This window comes from Piliocolobus tephrosceles, chromosome 1 (assembly GCF_002776525.5).
Source record: "Piliocolobus tephrosceles isolate RC106 chromosome 1, ASM277652v3, whole genome shotgun sequence".
Lineage (NCBI taxonomy): Eukaryota > Metazoa > Chordata > Mammalia > Primates > Cercopithecidae > Piliocolobus > Piliocolobus tephrosceles.
In genome coordinates this window covers 126409781-126432251 of record NC_045434.1, presented here as the reverse complement: position 1 = coordinate 126432251, position 22471 = coordinate 126409781, and the positions used below count along the sequence as shown (strand labels likewise).

Here is a 22471-nt window from a genome sequence, read left to right as displayed (position 1 = left end):
AACACAGTATTTGTGTGTGTGTATGAAAAATAACTGCATTGCCAAAACAACAACAACAACAAACCATTTTAGTAGGAACAGTGTCATTGTTTTACATTTTTGCAAATCTCTTTAATATCTGGAATGATAGAATTCAGCTGGATTCTCAGATTGGCATCTGTTTTCAGTCTGTTGTGATATGTAGTGTTTAAAGCATATGAAAAATATCTGGACTCTCAGAGTTAAATATGCAATAGAAAAAAAGTATTTTAGTGGTCTTTTCAAATACTAAGAATTGTGGATATTCCTTAATATGTCATCAAAATATACCAAGAGGTAGTTTCTTAAAGGGTAAGTAAATGTGAAATCTGAAACCATATCAATGAACTTTTCATACTCTGCTATAATCAAATTCATTGGGTTTTCTTCGGCTTTAACCTTTTTTTTTCTTTCTTTTTTTTTTGAGATGGAGTCTCACATTGTCGCCTGGGCTGGAGTGCAATGGCGCGATCTCGGCTCACTGCAACCTCTGCCTCCCAGGTTCAAGCAATTCTCCTGCCTCAGCCTCCTGAGTAGCTGGGATTACAGGCACCCACCACCATGCCCGGCTAATTTTTTGTATTTTTAGTAGTGACAGGGTTTCAATGTGTTGGCCAGGCTGGTCTTCAACTCCTGACTTCATGATCCACCTGCCTCAGCCTCCCAAAGTGCTGGGATTACAGGTGTGAGCCACCGCACCTGGCAGGCCTTCAATCTTTTACATATGCATAATTTTGATTCATCATGTCTTGGTCATTGGGAAAATATTGGCTCATTGAGTTATGTAGGTCTTCTAAGTGTTGAACATTTATTAGATGACATTTAAAATATCACCGCAGATCTCATTAGGAAAGTCTTTAAGTATTGAGAGGCTGTCAAGCTCACAGTTGCAGATACAAATTTTCCAATATTCTGATTTTCCTTTGAAAGTTCACATTTTGTTGGCATCAAAACTGTCAGTTGCTTTTCTTTATGTGACAAGCCCATTATTTTTTATTTTTTAGAGAGAGTGCCTGCCAGATGGCTCAAGCAATCATAGTTTATTGTTTTTTTGTTTTTTTCCCAAGTAAAAATGGCATTCTGTGGAAGAACCTGGTAGTTTAGCTTACAATTCAAACCATCACTTGAGGGTTTTTCCTCAAGACAACCATTTTACTTTGCAGCAGAAATGCCTTATGTGTACTTCCCATTTTATCATATGGAATATTAAAAAGACACATACTCAGAGGTCATTTAATAAAAATAATAAATAATTCTTACTGCTTCATTAAGGGCATTTCTAACTGAAACTTTTCTTTTTTCTGTTTTTTTTTTTTTTAGACGAGTCTTGCTCTGTCGCCCAGGCTGGAGTGCAGTGGCCGGATCTCAGCTCACTGCAAGCTCTGCCTCCCGGGTTTATGTCATTCTCCTGCCTCAGCCTCCCGAGTAGCTGAGACTATAGGCTCCTGCCACCTCACCTGGCTAGTTTTTTGTATTTTTTAGTAGAGACGGGGTTTCACGGGGTTAGCCAGGATGGTCTCGATCTCCTGACCTCGTGATCCCCACATCTTGGCCTCCCAAAGTGCTGGGATTACAGGCTTGAGCCACCGCGACCGGCCTCTGGTTTTGTTTTTAACTGCAAGCAAGCGTGTGGTGGGAAAGGATACAGTGGCCACTAATACCGTTTCTTTATTTGTGCTAAGATGCCAGCAATTTTATTTACTAGCGCTTTGCACTGTCAGTATAGAAGTCAACACAATGAAAAAGGCAAATAATGTTTTAATACTATTATTAAAATAATTTTATCCAGAAGACCTCCCAAAAAGGACTCAGGGGTACATAAACCACATTTTAAGACCTATCATTAATTGATATTTGTCATGTAAGGCTTCACAGAGAACGTGGCATACACGCTTAAATGTTTTAGGACTTTTTTTTTAAAGAAGTGGATGGAGAGGGAAGGGCCTTCATTCAAGAAGAAAAGAATGAACATAGGATTTTGAAAAGTGAAATAAACATGCTATGGGAAAGAGAAAGTGACTGGTAGGATCAAAGAGTATGTGTTAAGAGGAGGGTGATAGACATAGAGGATATTAAGTATCTGGGCGAGCTGATTGAACTTGACCCAGAGGACAGTGAGATTATAGTGGAGAAAGACATTCTGGAAAGAGCACTGAGTGGTTATAACTTTTGATATTTGTAGGATAGATTGTAACATTGGAGACAAAAATTTGGGTTAGGTTATCCAGTTCTTAGTTGTGTGAATGAACAGTATAATTTTATTAGTTCAGAAAGTAAATAAGAGTCCATATTAAGCTGTGGGACTAGAGAGATGACAAAATAGAGATTTTGAAGAAATAAAATGAAATTGGCAATGAATGGATAAATTAGAGAATACAGACAAGCTTAAGACAAATCCTATATTGGACCCAGAGAAATGTGCCCATCAAAAGTGATAGAGAATTAGGAAGACTTGGAGGGAAGGTGACGAATTTAGTTCGAAGATACTGGATAAGAGGACAAACACAGCCTCTGAGTGGAAATTTAGTGAGAGCTCAAGAGAGGAATGTTGGGATGATCAGAATAAGGTGATATTTTAACCTGTGAGAAAAGATGGTATTTAGAAGATTATAGTTAAATGTTTAAGATTGCTAGGCATGGTGGCTCACGCCTGTAATCCCAGCACTTTGGGAGGCTGAGGCAAGTGGATCATGAGATCAGGAGATCAAGACCATCCTGGCCAACATGGTGAAACCCCGTCTCTACTAAAAGTACAAAAAAAAAAAATTAGCTGGGTGCGGTGGCGGGCGCCTGTAGTCCCAGCTACTCAGGAGACTGAGACAGGAGAATCGCTTGAACCTGGGAGGCGGAGGTTGCAGTGAGCCGAGATCGCACCACTGCACTCCAGCTGGTGACAGAGCGAGACTCTGTTTCAAAAATCGACCAAAAAACAACAACAACAACAACAAAAACAAAACAAAAAAACAAGATTGGAAAATCAGAGAAAGAAGAGTAGATATAATGAAGGAATAATTTAGGAGTAGTAGGGGAACCAACATAATATGGAGCTGGAGGGAAACTTGTCTAAAATTCAGTTATTAAATTCCTAACCTTCAGGGTTAATATTTATTAAATATTAAATACAAATGTTTACATGCCTGAAGAAATTACATTTGCAACTTAGATGTAAGTAGAGTCAGCTCACAGCCCAGTCCCTTCACAGAGTTCCGGAAACAGTACAGCATCCAAATCCTTATTGGAGTTTTTCCAAGGATGTCAACAAAGATCCAGTTTGTTACTCACAACAGCACTTCTTAAAATTCTCTTCATTCCTCTTGGACTCACAATATCTCGACCCCACAGCTTTCCCAAGGCTCTCTCAAACTTCTAACTCTCAACTCCTCTAAAACTCAACAAACCAGTGCCATCAAGGATCAATTATTTGTCCCTGTCCTCTTTTCTCACTTTTTTTTCTGTACCTGCAAATAGCCCTCCATCGTCTTTCCAAATGTGAATTAGAGCAAATAATTCCTAGTTTTTACACTTTTTCTAGTTTTTACATAATTTTTAGGGAGTACAATACCTCCACACAGTTAACTCCCAGTAAACTTAATGGGAAGGTTCAAGTTCCTTTAGAAGGGTAGGAGGAGGAATAATTGCTAAATGACCAAAGTTAGGATTTCCTCTCTGGAGTCAAGGGAGGATTGTATTAATAAATACATACATTTTGCTGTCTTTTATGCCTGTTTTAGTAATAACAGTAAATGTTGGGTAAAAGAAATTGTTGTTCTCCTTCTTTCCTTCCTTCCCACATGCGTGTTTTCCTCCCTTCCCCTCTTTGCTCTCAGATTCAGTACATACTTTCACAAACTGTTAGCCTTTATTTGCTAGAATGAAAGAATGTTCTAATTAGGTAAGAAGAGGTGGATTCCAACAAAATAAGTGATCTTTCTGCCATGGAAGAGGAAGGTAAGGAGGACAGTTATGTAAATATTATTTCACCTTGAACTGACATTTGGGGTCTTTCCTTTGAAATAAACTGGTTTAAAGACCAGGCACTGGTTAGGTGGAAAAATTGGCAGAAGCTAACACTATGGTTATGGGGAAGCTATGGGAGACCACTTTCTTTTGTAGAGTTGCAGTCATATCATATTGGGTTTGGGAGTGGCGTAAGAATGTCTGTGAATATGTCTGACTTCCCTTTCAAAAAATTGGCAGAGAAGGGAAGCAGTGGAGGGGAAGTTTTTGGATTAGGAGGAATTGAGCATGTTGGTAAAAGAAGAAAGAATCAATTTATAGAAGGGGAACTTGATAGAGCAAGGGAAAGCGGGGTAGTTCTTTGAGTAAATCCTAGAAGGTGAGGACTCTTCTCTGAGTTGAAAGGTAAAGGGGCCTGAGAAGAATTTTTGAGATCCTGGGGTCAGAGTGGAAGGAATTCATGGTTGATGGACTCCAATGCAGTTGACTCCCGAACAACATGGGTTTGAACTGTATGAGTCCACTGACACATGGAGTTTTTTCAATAAAATTTGCACTAAGTGTGCCTGCCTTTCCTCCAACTTCTTCACCTCTTCCACCCCTGCCACCCCTGTGACAGCAGGACCAACTCCTCCTCTTACTCAAGGCTAGTTAACGTGAAGACGACAAGAGTGAAGACCTTTAAAAGATCCACTTTCACTTAATAGTACATATATTTTCTTTTCTTTATGATTTTCTTTTCTCTAGAAAATAATGTTTTTCTCTAGCTTACTGTATTGTAAGAATATAGTATATGATGCAAATAACGTAAAATAATGTTAATTGACTTGTATGTTGTTGGTAAGGCTTCTGGACAACAATCAGCTACTAGTAGATAAATGTGAGCAAGTCAAAAGTCAAGGAATTTTCAACTGTGTGGGAAGTCAGCACCCCTAACCCTGGCATTGCTCAAGAATTAACTGTATCTCAGTAATAGAAGAAACTAGATACTCTGATGGGATTGAGAGACAAAAGTGAGTGAGGAAGGGAATTGACTTGAATGGCAGGACATGTTTGGAAGCAACTATATGGGAACTATGGAGTTAAATGAAAGGATTGTCAAGCCAATTTGAGAATTCTGCTGAAGTTCAAATCTTTTAAAATTATATTTGTGCCATTTATCTTAATATATCAAGATTGGTGGGTAATTATATTTATTGAATTTACAGTATGGGGGAGTTCTTACTCTGTGTCATGGCAGCTTCGTAGTACAAAGGAGGTACTATCATTTATCCTCATTTATAGAGAGAGAACAAACATAGAGGTCAATAGCAGAGAGAGCTAAGACCACACAGTTACTCCATGGCAGAACCAGGCTTCCAACCCAGGCAGCCTGACTGCAGAGCACCCTACCTACTCTTCACATCATTCTGTATTGCCTAATGAAAGCTGGCTTGATGAAACACTGGAGAACAGCAGAGTGGGTGAGATAGATTAAGTGGCAAGAGAACGGAGGGTGCTGATGTGTGTTCTGAAGTTAACTTGGAGTTTGGATTAGGTAGGAAAGGAAGTGAAAGCATGGAGGCTGATAGAGATTTGAGGATTTGAAGGTCAAAGAAGTAGTTTGGGTGAGATTGGGTAAAGAGAAATATGGAAGGCTTATGATTAGAGAGGAATGGGTTCGTTGAGGTATAATATTTCTTGAGTAATTCCAAGGCTGCCATGTAGTCAAAGAAATGAATGGCTGAAAGAGAAGGGAAGTCTTTGGAGAAGAGAAGGCTGGAGGATCAGAGACCTGGATTAGAATGTGGATGTCATTGCTTTAGTGGTGTTTTTCCTGTTTGCAATATTATTTCATTAATTTAGCCATTGCTATCTAAATGTCTCTCTTAATTGTCTTGGATAATTTAGCCCTTTTATCCTACATAAACTTATAAAACATAATACATCTCTTATCCTATATAAATTATTTGGTATTTTAATCTCTCAAAATATTTTCAGGCTTTTTAACTATTAATTTTTAGTTTCTTATGTTGAACAATTTTAGGTTAATCATTACTAATTCAGTTAAATTGAATATTAAGATACACAGATGTTTTACTGCCTTTGCAATTTGATTTCTAAAATGATGTAAAATTAGGCAAGGCACTTTTTTTAAGAAGGCAAAAGTGGAATAGAGCGAATGTTTGCTGAACTTTTTAAAAAACTTTTTATCTTTAGAATAGTTTTATGTTTACAGAAAAATCAGAAGGCTTGATACAGAGGGTCCCCATGTACCCCACACCCTGCTTTCCCTATTGTTAGCATCATAGATCAGTAGGGTGCAGTTGTTACAGTTAGCGAACCAATGTTAATATCTTATTGTTAACTGAAGTCCATACTTTGTGTGGATTTCTTTTGTTTTTGCCCAGTGCCCCTTTTCTGTCCCAGGATCCCTTCCAGACTGCCACACTACATTTAGTTTCATGTTTGCTTAGGCTACTGTTGGCTGTGATCGTTTCTCAGATGTCCCCTGTCTTTGGTGACCTTGATGGTTTTGAGGAGTACTGATCAGGCGTTTTGTAGACTGTCCCTCAATTTGGGTTTGTCTGATGTTTTTCTCATGATTACACTGGGGCTATGGGGTTTGGGGAGGAAGACCACCGAGGGACAGTGCCATTCTCATCACATATATTAGGACTGCATGCTGTGAACATGATTTAATCACTGTTGATGTTAAGCGTGTTCACCTGAGGTAGTGTTTGTCAGGTTTCTCCATTTTAAAGTTATTCCTTACACCTGCCTTTCCCCTGCCCCTTCTATACTGTACACTTTGGAAGGAAGTCACTCTGCATATTTGCTGGGGCTGCCATAAAAAATGCCACAGTCTGGGTGACTTAACAGAAATGTGTTTTCTCACAGCATTGGAAGCTGGAAGTCCAGGATCAAGGTGCCTGCAGGGTTGGTTCCTGGTGAGGTGCCTCTCCTTTTCTTGCAGAAGGCAACTGCTCTCTGTGTCCTCACATGGCCTCTTCACTGTGTGTGCATGGAGGGAGAGAGGGAGAACTTTGGTCTCTCTCTTCTTTTAAGGGCACTGGTCCTATTGGATTGGGGCCTGACCCTTGTGACTTTATTTAACCGTAACTGCCTTCTTAAAGGACCTATCTCGAAATGCAGTCACTTTGGGGCTTTAGGGCTTCAACATAAGAATTTAGTGGGAAACAGTTCAATACATTACACTATACACAGCCCACACTTGAAGAGTAGGGGTTTATGCTTTACCTCATTGAAGGTGTGATTTCTACATAAATTATTTGCAGTTATTCAGAACAGATTTGTTTCTTCTCCCCTATTCATTTATATCAATATTGATTTCTGGATATTTATACTTCAGGTTATAATCCAATACAACATTATTTATTTTGTTGCTCATATTGTGAGTTTTGGACTTGGAGAGCTCATTTGGTTGGTTTCTGTGTTCCTTTGACATAAAGATACATCATTTTGTTTTTTGAGCACTTTCTTGTTCTCTGGCCCTAAATGATAGTCTAACAGGTTCATATTGTATATTGTGTATTCTGTGTTCCCAGCCCTCAAATCAGGTATTTCTCAAGGAGCCCTAGTTTCTCTCATGGAGAGTGGTATTAGAAGCCAACATGTGGATGCCATGTGTGCTTATTGTTACTGAGGCATCATGGTTTCTATGGGCTCCTAGCTGACAGAACCTGGAAATATGCTGACTTGTGTGTATACATGTATCTATAATTATTTCTGTATGTGTGCATTTATAGCTATATCAAGCTAAAATAGCTCACTGTTTCCAAATCTAATCCAGTATCTCATGCCAAAAATCTAGCCTCTTCTTGCTTGTCTGAAACTTTTCACTCCAACAATGAGAGACCTGGTTCCCACTATTTTTCATCAAACAAATCTATTTATTTGTTCAGTCCTGATATACATGTATAATGGTTTCAGAATTGTCAACCATTTCTGCCATGAGCTAGAGTACATTGCCTGTACACGGTTTCTTTTGCCTTTGTCTTATTGTCTCCATTCATCTTTGAAGTCACTTAGGTCAGCACCTCTTTCTACCTTAGTCCTTTCATGGATGTTATATCATGCATTTGTAACAGTTAAGATTCATTTGTCACTGTTTGCATTGCATCCTGGCATCCCCCAACCTCCTGATTGTTTAAAATTTTGCATACATCAAGTTCACTTTTTGTGCACTTCTGTGGGTTTTGATAAGTGCATAATGTCATGTATCTAACACTATAGTGTTATGCACAACAGTTTCACCACCCTAAAATATCCTTTGTTTTACCTACTCAATCCCCTTCTACTCTTTCCGAAACTCTGGAAACCACTGCTCTGTTTTCTGTCTTGATACTTTTGCTTTTTCTAGAATGTCTACAAATGGAATCATATAGTATATAGGATTTTCAGAATGGTTTCATTTACTTAGCACTTTAGATTCATTCTTGCTGTTACATGAATTGATAGTTTATTTGTATTGCTAAGTAGTATTCCACTGTATGGTTATACTACAATGTTTGTCCATCTTGATGGCTTGTAGTTGTTGGCAGTTATGAATAAAGCTGGTGTAAACATGTATGCAGCTTTTGTGTGGACATACATCTTTTAATCAGTGGAAAAATACCTAGGAATGTGATTGCTGGTTTGTGTACTATGAATATGTTTAGTTTTATGCCTGCTAAACTGTCTTCTAAAGTGGTTGTACTATTTTGCATTCCTAGCAGCAATGAGTGAGTGTTCCTCTTGTTCCACACCCTTGCCAGCAATTGTTATTGTCCATTTTTTGGGATTTTAGCTATTTTAATAGGTGTATAGTATAGTATCTTGTTACTAAAATTTGCTCTCGCTCTCTCTTTTTCTTTCTTTCTTTCCTTTCTCCCTTCCCTTCCCTTCCCTTCCCTTCCCTTCCCTTCCCTCCCCTCCCCTCCCCTCCTTTCTTTCTTTCTTTCCTTTCTTTCCTTTCTTTCTTTCTCTCTCTTATCTTGAGACGGATTCTCACTCTTGTTGCCCAGGCTGGAGTGCAGTGGCACGATTAGCTCACTGTAACCTCTGCCTCCCAGGTTCAAGAGATTCTCCTGCCTCAGCCTCTCAAGTATCTGGAATTACAGACATGCGCCACCACACCCAGCTAATTTTGTATTTTTAGTAGAGATGGGGTTTCGCTATTTTGGCCACACTGGTTTCCCTCCCCTCCCCTCCCCTCCTCTCCTCTTCTTTCTTTTTCTTTTCTTAGATGGCGTCTCGCTCTGTCGCCCAGGCTGGAGTGCAGTGGTGTGATCTTGGCTCATTGCAACCTCCGCCTCCTGGGTTCAAGCCGTTCTCTTCCTCAGCCTCTGAGTAGCTGGGATTACAGGTGCCTGCTACCACGCCTGGCTAATTTTTGTATTTTTAGTAGAGACGGGGTTTCACCATCTTGGCCAGGCTGGTCTTGAACTCCTGACTTGATGATCCACCTGCCTCAGCCTCCCAAAGTGCTGGGATTACAGGCGTGAGCCACTGCACCCAACTGGCCATGATGGTTTCAAACTCCTGACCTCAGGTGATCCACCTGCCTCAGCCTCCCAAAGTGCTGGGATTACAGGTGTGAGCCACTGAAATTTGCACTTTCTAATGACAATAGTGAACATCTTTTTATATGCTTATTTTTCATCTGTATATATTTTCTGATGTGATGTTTGTTATGCTCTTTTACCAGTGTTTTAATTGGGTTGTTTCTTATTGTTGACTTTTAAGAAAATTCTTTGTGTACTTTGTATACATGTACTTTATCATACATGTATATTTTAAATATGTTTTCCTAGTATGTGGTTGTCTTTTCTTTAACAGTGTCTTTCACAGAGCAAGTTTTAATTTTAATGAAGTCCAACTTAGCAACTTTTTCTTCCATGGATGATGCTTTTGGTGTTGTATCTAAAATATCACCACCAAATGCAAGATCATGCAGGTTTTTTCTCCTGTTTTCTTACGGAAGTTTTATAGTTTTGCATTTTACATTTAGGTCTATGATCCATTTTGAGTTAATTTTTGTGTAGGGTGTGAGATCTCTGCTTAACTTCATTTTTCTCCATGTGGATATACAATGTTGCACAGCTTGTTGAAAAGACTTTTTTCCTCCCTGAATTACCTTTATGCTTTTGTCAAAAATCAGTTGCGTATATTTGTGTGGGTCTATTTCTGAGCTCTCTTTTCTCTTCCATTGGTTTATTGATTCTTTCACCAACACTATGCTGACTTGATTACTGTCGCTTTATAGTAAGTCTTGGAAATGGTAGTGTGAGTCCTCCAACTTTTTTCTTTTTCAGCATTGTGTATGCTATTCTAGGCCCTTTGCTCCTCCTTCACTGAATTTTAAAATTTTAAAACTAAAATAAAAATGGTTAATCCCCAGAGAGGCAGTATAAATGTGATGTTTCTTTAATTCATTTTTCAGGTGGTTCTTTGAAGCTCTGAAGTATCCCAAGTTTTCTAAAGCTATCGTTATCAATGGAATACTCATGACAGTAGTATTCTTCATCGTGCGGATTGCCTCAATGCTTCCTCATTATGGCTTCATGTATTCCGTGTATGGAACAGAACCCTACAAAAGGCTTGGAGTTTTAATCCAGTTATCCTGGGTCATTAGTTGTGTTGTTTTGGATGTGATGAATGTCATGTGGATGATCAAAATTTCAAAAGGTTGCATCAAAGTCATCTCTCACATCAAACAAGAGAAAGCCAAAAATAGTCTTCAGAATGGAAAACTTGATTAAAGGAGTGCTACCGATAAGCAAACTTCGTTACTACCCAGTATTATATCTGCTGATAGGGTGAATTCTTGGCATGTTCTTGTGTATCTTTATTAATTATAATTGTTATTCAGGATTTCAGTGTCATTTTTTTTAACCTTTAGAAAAGAGAAGGCCGGGCGCGGTGGCTCATGCCTGTAATCCCAGCACTTTGGGAGGCCAAGGTGGGTGGATCACTGTGGTCAGGAGTTCGAGACTAGCTTGGCCAACATGGTGAAACCCCATCTTTACTAAAAATACAAAAAAATTAGCTGGGCGTGGTGGTTGGTGCCTGTAATCCCAGCTACTTGGGAGGCTGAGGCAGGAGAATCGCTTGAACCCGGGAGATGGAGGTTGCAGTGAGCCGAGATTGTGCCACTGCACTCCAGCCTGAGTGACAGAGCAAGACTCCGTCTCAAAAAAAAAAAAAGAGAAACTGAAATTAAAATTAAGTTTTCATCCCAAGATGTCTTTTCTGCCTTTCTTTTGCCTTATTTATAAGCATGGATAAAAATCTTAAAGGTTTAAATAAAAATGATCAATATAATGGTGAATCTTTTGAGAAATCTCTTAACTGCATTGGTATTTTTCTCTGTGAAAGATGACTATGATAATCTGGTACAAATGGTTTTATGTCACCAATTTTGCTGAAAGAATGGGAACTGCTTTTAAATCTGTAAATAGCTCTTAACATTTGTTGTATGCACTCTTTTCTTACTATGGCTGTCAACACTTGTGTAGGGTTTACTTTCTAAATTGTTGGCATGTTCTTTTTCTCAGGCTATTCAGAAGTAACAACATTTTTCATTTCAGACATGCAATCACCTATTAATGATGAAATATTTTACCACTTTGGGAATATTTATTTAGTCATGGAGAATACGTCCCACATTTTAAGATTTCTCAAATATCACTGTCTTATTTCTATTTTAGCATTTTATCAAATTATTGCTTTTTTATTTTATAGTAAGGCTTAAGACAGATTATAGACCTCCTTAAGAGATGAATTTCTTCTTCTAAAAATGCATGTCGATAGAGGACTATTTAGGCTAATAGGAGGAATCATTAAGAAAAAAAGCTTTATTATCCCTATCTGCTTTCCTTGCATTTTTTCTGTGAAAAATATTTTCTGTTTGCAAAATCTTCCCTGAGTTCTGAACCCAGCACCATCAGTACCAAAGTCTTATGCTATGTGTATTTATTATGCTCCTGAAATAGGCCTCTTCTTGATGAGACCCAAACTATTACAAAAAAATCAGTGTTCATATTTTACTCACAATTCATACCCGTGCTTACTTAGTTGGCATTTTAATGCTTTGAATTTCTGTCTATCTTAAAGCACAGAAAAAAAAGAAGGTAATTTAATCCAAGTATTCTATCATCAAAATTATTGTCTGATTATATGAAGATAGATGACTGGTGACTCTGGTTGTGTGTGTATGTGTTTTGCTTTTACTTTGATTCTTGCAATCCAAATATAGAATTATATATTTATCTATTACTGCCTTTATTTATTTTTTAAGCACTTGAGTTTAATGATTATTCTTACCTGAGAAAGGAAGAAATTTAATTCTACCAGTGGTGAATACTTGAAATTAATTGAACTCATGCCAAAAGATGTAATCCATTCAGTTTCGCGGTTTGAAGGAGAATGTTTGACTGACTTTCATTGTTCATGCTAGCTGAATATAATCAAGACTTTTGATTTCATTTGATTATTCAATGCAGATAGAGCCTGTTAAGTTTTAGAACATTTAAAGAAGATTGAAATCTCAGTCAATAACTAAGTGATAAAATGAGACTGACTGACTTATACTAGGTACATTTATTTTTGAAAGAATTAATGTAAAATAATAGTTATTTTTAAAGCAGCTAATACTACACTGATAATTTGTTGCTAAATTTAATGCTGTCAACACCATAGGTGCTTAAATATGTACTGGTTAACTAGAGGGGGGTAGGAAAGCAAGTGATTTTATCTTGTTCTTACCTTTTTGCAGGAAAAGTGGCTTTAAAAAATTTATATAATAAAAATATTTTGGAAATTCTTTCTTTTAGAAAGATATCTTGAGATAAATATTTTTTGACTCTGGATATTTCTCTAGTTCTGAACACAGATTTTAAACCCACTATCAAAATGAAGACAGTATAAAGCTATAATATTAGTGAGTCTCTGTGTAGCAGTTTGTTTTTATAGTTACTATTCCATGCTTAAAACTTCATTCTTACTTTCATTAATGTTACCCTTCACTGGTATAGCCACTCACTAAATAAGTATATTTACAATATCAAAATTTTGAACTAAAGTTTGTGATTCCCTTATTCAGCAATCCTTATCTTATGCTGGCTGCATGACAGTTAATTCAACATCTGGATTAAATACCCTAAAGTAGCTTCTATATTTCCTCATACAACAGACGTGGAATGGAAGTGCCACTAGAAACTGCCCTGCTACTTTAAGTCTGACCTTTGCAGGAGGTACACTTTGCTGTTCTATGATTGTATTCACCTACCTAAAATACAAATGAAGACAGAACATATCATTTACTACACAATGAATTTTTCATTTATTAAATGAAAAACGTTTGCTAGACATTTTAAATATTCAGTATTTTGACTACACAGATTAAATGATTCTATCAGGCATTCTGATATTTAACAACTCTATTAAAATATTTATAGAAAAATAAAAGCAAATCGATAAAAGTTTTGAGCAATTCTATTTTTATAGAAAAAAATGACAACCTGTAATTATAAAGATGTTTTTTGAATGTGTAGTATCCTAGACAATAAAAGTTCTTGTGAAACTTAAAAATGAATAAAAACCAACTAATAGCATGCAAGATCATAGATCCTGCATTAAATTTTTATTTGCGAAAATTTGAAAATTATAAGCTTTAACTTACAAAGTTTGCCTTCTTGGTCTAAAGTCTTTTAAAGGATTATTTGCATTTATGTAAAACTCAAAATGAAGTTATATATGAGTGCAAAGAAATTAACTTCTGCTCAAATATGTGTTGATACCCTACAGTAAGTTGAATTAAGTTTTTATCCAACTATTTGATTTTGTTATTTCATGGACTAGCCTTATGTTAAGTGAAATAATAGTTATGTTGTTACCACCCCTAAGAGTGACTCTCATATATTATGGATGACCCAGGACTGTCTTAAAGGTCTAGTTTTAAAAACTGTCTAGTTTGTAAGTATTTGAATCCAGTTTCTTTTCTAAATTTTAATAATTTGACTCAAAATTTTTGCTACAGGGTCAACTTTTAAATTGTATACTTCCTCTGAGGCACACTGGGCATTCGGAGAATGGTTCTTCACTGGTGTTGAGAGCCAGGTTTACTATTGGTTGCACCATCTGTTATCAGGCATGCAGAAACATTTTTCTTCTGGAGAAACAGAGGGGAAAGTGTTGTTATAGTGTACATGTTTTGTCTGTGTCATTTTTTAAGGGAAATAAACATGTTCCAAAAGATGCTGTTAAAATAAATATTTGAACACGTTTTCTGTTTCTAGGCTGCTCTTAATTCCAAACATTTAAACAAATGTGCATTTGAATGGCTTTAAGTGGTTTAGTCTATTAGCTGAAATGGAACAGTTCACATATTGACATCATCAATAATATTTCATAAAAGTTTATGTATTTTTATGTGTTTGGATTCCATAAGAAGTTGAACTTAGATAATTTTATCAAGAGTAGCACAGCGTTTCTCAGGTGTGAGCCGGCATACAGCGAGACCCTTCTTGTGTCTCTGGATGCACATAGACCTTCCCAACCTTAAACACAGCTCCTTGAAATACATTAAAGCTACTGAAAGTGAGCTCTGATGCAAAATACATGTGAGGTGTGTAGGAAAATGAAAAGCTAGAGGATCGGGAGTTAGAGGAGGCATTGAGAGTGCTTTTCCCTTAAACACCGTGATAGTCCTCCCTCGATCTAGAAGTTTTCTCTTTGAGTCCTTCCATCTCTTTCTCCTGATACCCCAGATGACTTCATCAGCATCTCCCTCTTTTATGCTGACACCTTTCACTGTCAACTTTTGAGACCTCCCCATGCATCTGTAAGCTTCCCAGTCTTTTATGGCAAATTTAAAAGTTTACAAGTAGGTTCTTTCATTGAAAAAATGCATTGTAGTCAAGTTTAAAGTGGAGCTCAGATAAATCATGACTTATTAAGAGACTACAGGAAGACATTCAGCATTTAATAATACCTGTTTAAAACATGAGGCAAAGCTAATAATGTTATGGTTTTATTAAGAGACATCTGTCATCTCTCTCTTTCTCAAACTGGTTTAACAATCAGAGCTTTGTAATGTGTTTCAGCTGAAGATTTATTATAGGCTTGTAAATTATCTAAATGTTCTTTTTAGACCCCATGACAGGAGCACAGAGGAATTGTTATGAGAGGGTGGGTGCTGGCTTGTGGCAAAATTATTTTAGAGTCCTGCTCGTTAGGGAAACTTTGCTATTAGGGTAATGTTTCTTTGAAATTTATCAGCAACTGCATTACTTGGTGTTTTCCAAAGTACAACATCCAAGGACTTGAGCCCTACCCCTTTCTAGGCCATACTAGGCCAGCTTCTAGTTTTGATAATAATTCATACCTTTATTGGAATATATTTTGGATAGCAGCGAAGAATTGAAAGCAGCTCCTAAAGATTGGTTTGTTTGCATTGAAAATGTTTACACTTATTCACTCTAAGCAGTGGACACATCAGGCCCTATACATAAGACCAAAACCAGAAATATTTCTAAATCTCAAAGATTTATAAGTACAGTACCTCTGGCTGAAAACTCGTTAAACATCCTCTGTATATTTTTTCCTTATATCTTTATGTAATTCTTTCTGTAATTAAGTGTACATTAGGGTTATTTGCTACTTAACAAGCCTAATGGTATAGCTGTATATAGAATGTGCTCTGTTTTTCTGTTTCCTGCTTGGTTTGTTTCTGGTATGACTGTGTCTACTTTTTACTTAAGGAATTTTGTGTAGATAACACTCTCACTAACTTGTAAATAGGGTAAGTTATGAGATTTTTTGGTATTAGAATTTGTAATAATAATGACTTTTAGATTTTATTTGAAAAAGCTACTTGGAAAGCAGTAAATAGAGCTATAGTGATATATATAGATACATAGATATATACTTTTTTTTCTGAGAATGTATAATATATAATTGTCAAAGATTTTTAGAAGTCTGTCAAAATACACTTAATAATATTTTGAGAACATACTTTCTAATTTATTTCCATAAGGCTGCAGAACTTTTATTTACAAAATGCAAGACTAGATAATTTATGAATCAGTGTTACTAGGACTTATCAGTACTTAAAATAGCAACTTAGCGTTCTTTATTTTGTTTCCTGGTTATTTTATTTGGAGGGATAATAAATGTCTAAGTTATTTCCATTAAAATTTTGAAATGTTTGTGTACTTTATGTGTGCCATTTTAAAGTATATGCAAGTTCTAAGCAATAATCTGCATGTTATACAAGGTTGACATACTTTGTCATGAAATTTTTAATTAACATTTTAAGAATGATAAAATGAACACCCTGTAAATCACCCCCCTCTCCCCTTCCCCCCCATGAAAACCTTGGGATTTTCTTGTGCTAGAACACTACCACAATGTGGTGCAAAGCTTTGTATTTTGTGGAAAAAAGAAACCAATAAAATCACAATTATTTAGTGCAAAAGTTTGTCTGCAAGGTGTATACTTTAGTAGTAATTAATGAATAGATTAATGATAAAATTATGTTCTGCAAATCAAATAATCTCTTCTAGCACCTTAATCCTCAAGGTAAATTTTTATTCCTCAGGATCCTGGTGGAGCTTGCTTATTTCCTTCCCTCCCTTTCTCCCCACTGAGGTCCCAGCTTGGTAGCAGACCAGCAGGAGTTGCAAACATTTTAGTCATGCTTGTTAATGAAAGGAATGGTGCTGTCTAATCGATATGTTCTTTTAGATTAAGTAAAACTTTGGCAGTTGTGTTTTTAATCTCCTTACCTTTGTCCCTAGGGCCTCTCATGTGGTCTCTAGTGCTTTTTGCCAAATGTCTTGGCTGGAATTCCTACCTTCTCAAATTGCCTGTGGTCTTAATCCTGCATCTTGGTTTGAGAATATCCAGCAGGTCAGGAAGCAGAGCACTAATTAAATAGAATACTGAAGAGGTTTGGCCTATGGAGAGTACCATGAATCATGCTTCAGAACATGCCTAAAATGTTGTGTCCAGACTGGCAAAGGAACAGCTGAATTTCAGAATGAAAATAGCAGTCACAGCTGTCAGTGGAGATAGGCCACAGGTGATATTACAAGTATTCAGAGCTACTAGAAGCAAGTGTAAATGGGGTCTCTGTCACACCTCACGATGTTTCAAACATGATCCATGTTTTGTTCTTCTATCCTCTGGTCTTTTTCTAAAAGTCTACTTACTGCTTTCCCTCCTTTTTGATGGTCCTTCAGCATGCACAAAACAAGTGATTTGACAAATTTGTAACTGTTCCCTATGCTAGTAACTGCTCTTCTGACAGATGTTCCTAGATGCTCCCCCCAAATTGGACTCTTCATCTAAGGGTGGTACACACCACCCTCTGCTTGTGTAGCTGTGCCCGTTGTCATTTTTGGCACAGTGCTCCTAGATCCTCCCTGCCATTGCTACATAGTCCCTTTCTCTTTTCACCTACCTCCAACTAAATTCAATTACCATATCTAGTCTTGTCATCTTACCAGATCATGGATTATTTCAGCAGAAATTGCCTGTGGAGAACTTTCAAAAGGGATTTGTACAGAAAAGGAAAGGCAATAGGGATGATAGGCTGGATGATGGGCTGTATTTCTGTTGAGGATAAAAGATGGAAAGATGGAAATTTGGAAAGAATCGCACCAAGGAAAGAGGAAGGGACTTCAGAGAACAGATAAAATAAGAAAATGTTATGTTGATATACATTGCATTTTGGGTGACAGGAACTTATCAGGGAAAAAAATGAATATAGTAAAATTCCTGTACATGGTATCAAAAGTATAAGAAGTTACAACTTTTCTCAGAGACAGGCATGGTAGCACGTGCCTGTAGTCCCTGTTACTTGGGGAGGCTGAGGTGGGAGCATCACTTGAGCCCAGGAGTTTCAGTTCAGCCTGAGCTACATAGCAAGACCCTGTCTCTAAGGAAAAAGAAAAGTTTTATGACTTCTGTGTTAAAATGGAATACATACATATTCATTATATATGCTTCTCTAGATGTATGTAGGTGGTTACATACATATACATATATAAAGTACATATATACACATGTAAATACATATATAAAGTACACTGTTGGGGACAGAAAGGATGTATGAATGGATGAGGTGCAAGAGGGTAGAATTTTGTTTCAATGGTCAATTAGAAAAGAGCAACTTGGAAAGAGTGAGGTGCCTAAAAACCTACAGCAACCATGAAGAAGCATCTTAATCTGAGTCTTAGTTTTGTTATCTGTAAAATAATCTCTGACGTTCCTTCCAACTCTCCCATCCTATTAGCAAGAGCTTTAGTTTGAAACGAGGCAATTAGGAAGGAACAAGTGTAGCTTTGAAGGCTTAGTAATATGATTTAAATGACATTCAAGGAAGATTCTCAGTGTCAAATTAGATGAATGAGAGTACAGAAGAGGTTAAGCGATGGGGAAACTGGCCAAGGACCTGCAATGTAGTTAATCCTGATGGCTGGCCTGGGACAAGGAAGATAAATAAAGACGCTGACCTGATAAATACCAGACAGAGAGGTGAAGGGATTTAGAAAAACAACCTAACTCAGGAATAAGGCTGTGGAATGGAGAGGGGACAGATGCCATTGGGTTGTGATGTCAGAATGTGGGGAGCTGCAGTCATTTGCCATGAATGATAGAAGGCATAGTAATTGGACGAGTGGTGGAGCCTGTGACAGACTTTTAACATAATGCCAGTGTTGTGCAGAGTTTCTCCCAGAGAGCATCTGGAAGAAAAAGAAAGCTCTCTCCGAGTACCACACAGTTGTGGTTTTCATGACTTTTCAGATTTCTGATGCAATGTCTTGCCTTGATCCCTTGCATATGGATATTTCAGGTTCCTGAGTGGTCACTGACCCTGGTTTCCTCACCACCCTTTCAGGTTCCAATGAGCTGACTCCATGATTCGTTGTTCCCCATGGGGTCAGCTCAGCCCTGTCAAGTCAAGGAGCTTGAGAAGGGTCCAGAGATGATAGTAAGAGGCCTAAAGAATAAGGCCCTTCTCTGAAGTCCTCTAGCTAGAGGCTACTGTGGAGTGGGGAGACCCCAGCCTTGCAGTGGGATTGGCTCCCTGCATGAGGTGGTCTTCGGATGGTGCAAGAAAGGGCAGAAACTCAAAGGGTGGAGCAGAAGCAGCTGTGGATCCTGGAGCAGGGGTGGAGGCTGCAGGGACTGTGTTAGGCTCCCAGTTTCAGTTTATGAATTCAGAGGGGAAATGGAGAGGTACTTTGAAACATTCTCAAAAAAAACCATGCTATTTTTTTGTTTGTTTGTTTGTTTGTTTGTTTTTGTTGTTTGAGTCAGGGTCTCACTCTGTCTCCCAGGCTGGAGTTGACTGGCGCAGTCTCGGCTCACTGCAATCTCCGCTTCCTGGGTTCATGCGATTCTCCTGCCTCAACCAACAAGTAGCTGGAACTACAGGCGTGCACCACTACACCCAGCTATTTTTGTTACTTTTAGTAGAGATGGGGCTTTGTCATGTTGGCCAGTCTGGTCTCGAACTCCTGCCCTCAAGTGATCTGCTGGCCTCGACCTCCCAAAATGCTGGGATTACAGGTGTGAGCCACTGCGCCTGGCCCCATGCAGTCTTTTAATTGGCCTTCAAATCCACACTCTCCCCTCCATTGTACATGCTACCTTTGGAGTCATCACTTTAGAATCCATCTGAAATTTTTGTCACAGGTCTGCTCAAAACTTCCAGTACTCCACTCCCAAGTCTAAATTCCTTAAGCCAGATCTAAGGTTCTTGATGATATCTATGGCCCTACCCTATCTATTCAACCTCACGGTACCCCTGAAAGTTCTCCCAGAAGAGTGCCACTGTCGCCCCCATGCTCATCCAGCTCCAGGCACTTGCATTTGCTGTGATTTGGCCTAGAGGCCCTTTCTTTCTGATCTGCATTCTATTCATCCTCAAGACCATATAGTAAGGGAATTGGTTCTTATTTTTTTTCACTAAAAATGTAACAAAAATGTTCAGATGGAGTTGAGAGAATAAAGCCCTCATTAAATTATGTTAACATTTACTGAGTACTTGTTAAATTGTCACATGAATTCCTGGAACAACCAGGATAAACTCATTCTTGATTGGCAACCTGGATCTCAGAACATCCTGTCCTGTATAAAGCTGCTGTGTTTTCTCTCAGCTGAGAGGTCAAAGAAATTAGTTCCTCCCACCCCCATTGAATGGGGCAACTAGTAGGTGCAGAGCCCACTACAGGCTTTAGAACAGACTTTGATATTTTGGATGACACATAGAAAGTCTTTTCATCTGGGACTCTAGAAACCTGGATTCCAGTTCTGGCCCTATTACCTCCTAGTAAGCATTTTAGGCAAGTGCTGTCACCTTACTGGCTTTTGTTTTTTGATCTGGAAAGCGAGAAGTTGAACTGGTTGAATTGAAGGCCACTTTTCTTTCAGATTCCATCATTCAGTAATTATGGGCTGGGCACGGTGGCTCATGCCTGTAATAGCAGCACTTTGGGAGGCTGAGGCGGGCGGATTGCCTGAACTCAGGAGTTCGCGACCAACCTGGGCAACACGGTGAAACCCTGTCTCTAGTAAAACACAAGAAATTAGCCGGGTGTGGCATCATGCACCTGTAATCCCAGCTATTCGGGAGGCTGAGGCAGGAGAATTGCTTGAACCCGGGAGGCAGAGGTTGCAGTGAGCCGAGATCACACCACTGCATTCCAGCCTGGGTGACAGAGTGAGACTCCATCTCAAAACAACAACAACAACAACAAAAACAAAAACGGTAATTAGAATCAAGGTTAGGGCATGTAGCCCAGGGTATGGTAGGGTATGAGCAAATTCCTATCAGACAGCAATTCCAGGATACTAGTTTCAAGTGTGTAAGTTTTTGGAGGCGGTCTAAATTCCAATTTTGATTGTGACTGTATGCCCTTCAATGAGGCCACTTGTTTATGACTCCATCTGCCTCACTTGCAAGAGGAGACAGTATCAGTTGCAATCAATGAACCTAGCCAAAAAGGCTAAGTATAAATATCTGCTGAGTGCTTCAACATTCTTAGGGGAAAGAGATAAAGTTTTAATGATGTACTTTCCCACTGTACTTGCAGCCAAGTTGAATTTTGTAATATTCTTCCTGGTGTTAATCTTTAAAAGATGTAAACATTTTCATCATGGTATCCAAATATAGAACTCAGTTTCTTTGTTTCCCACAATTAAATATAATAATCAGAAAGGAAAATAGATGATTAACAGAAATGTAAATGGTAAGTTATTTAGTCCCCTCTCACCAAAACCAATCTGAATCCTCTATTGTGAGAAGCCAGTCCATCACTAATGGGTCAATTACGTTGATTGACTCAGTGTTAGGACTTGCCATGAGTTCAGGACTTTCTATAACATTTCTGTGTTCTTTGTGACTCTATGTGTATGCTGCTGGGATTATTTGGTGGGCTTTGTGAAGAGTCAAGGCCAGGATGAAATCAGATGGGAACATTATTATGACAATGTTTATTGTCTGTGACTTTGCTGGTATACTTGTTTCCTGCAACATTATTGGTCTTTAGCTGATTGGTGATAATTATCTGTAGTAGATCCATTCCTGATTTTTACAATTGACTCTCTGAGGTGGCAGTTCACAACCTTTTTGGCACCAGGGACCAATTTCGTGGAAGACAATTTTTCCATGGGACAGGGTAGGGAGGATGGTTTCAGGATGAAACTGTTCCATCTGAGATCATCAGGCATTAGATTCTGATCAGGAGCATGCAGCTTAAATCCCTCACGTGCGCAGTTCACAGTAGAGTTGGTGCTTCCATTAGAATCTAATGCCCTGCTGATCTGACAGGAGGCGGAGCTCAAGTGATAATGCTCATTGGCCCACCACTCATCTCCTGCTGTGTGGTCCAGTTCCCAGCAGGCCACAAACTGGCTGGTATTTGGGGACCCCTGTTCTAAGGCACCATATCATGAAGGAAAGTAAGACATCTGCATGCTCTAGGGAAAAATGTAGATGATTCCTAAGCTTTGTAGTAAGCAAAACTAAATACTAATTAGGATTTATATTCTAAAGAATGGAGTGAGAAAATAGATGTAATAGTATCGCATTTTTTTTTCTTTAAAAATTACTACTCTAAATGAAAACATATAACTTTGAACCATTCTTTTTCTTTCTTTTTTTTTTTTTTTAAATGGAGTCTTACTCTGTCACCCAGGCTGGAGTGCAGTGGCATGATCTTGGCTCACTGCAACCTCCACTTCCTGGGTTCAAGTGATTCTTGTGCCTCAGCCTCCCGAGCAGCTGGGATTACAGGCATCCACCACTATGTCCGACTAATTTTTGTATTTTTAGTAGAGACGGGGTTTCACCGTGTTGGCCAGGCTGGTGTTAAACTCCTGACCTCAGGTAATTCACCCGCGTCGGTCTCCCAAAATGCTGGGATTACAGGCGTGAGCAACCATGCCTGGCCTGAACCATTTTTTTTAAAAAGGAATCTAAGCTGTTTATTTAAGAAGTGGA

The 22471-nt window shown here is 38.3% G+C and overlaps 2 protein-coding genes across 14 annotated transcripts in view; one reads left to right on the top strand and one right to left on the bottom strand.

The window, feature by feature from the left end:
* Positions 1 to 22471, top strand: part of LOC111555128 (RWD domain-containing protein 3) — a 133756-nt gene that overhangs the window by 65637 nt on the left and 45648 nt on the right. For 2 of the 13 annotated variants that reach the window (XM_023231011.3, XM_023231012.2), the window contains exon 7: positions 10400 to 14242. The exons of the other annotated variants lie outside the window; for them this stretch is intronic. In XM_023231011.3, the coding sequence (XP_023086779.1) occupies positions 10400 to 10718 (319 nt within the window). In that variant the 3' untranslated portion in view covers positions 10719 to 14242. Of the gene's footprint in view, positions 1 to 10399; positions 14243 to 22471 lie in introns of those variants that run through there. 13 annotated transcript variants of the gene reach the window in all.
* The window catches only part of ALG14 (ALG14 UDP-N-acetylglucosaminyltransferase subunit), a 251481-nt gene that overhangs the window by 198063 nt on the left and 30947 nt on the right, over positions 1 to 22471 (bottom strand). The window lies entirely within an intron of this gene.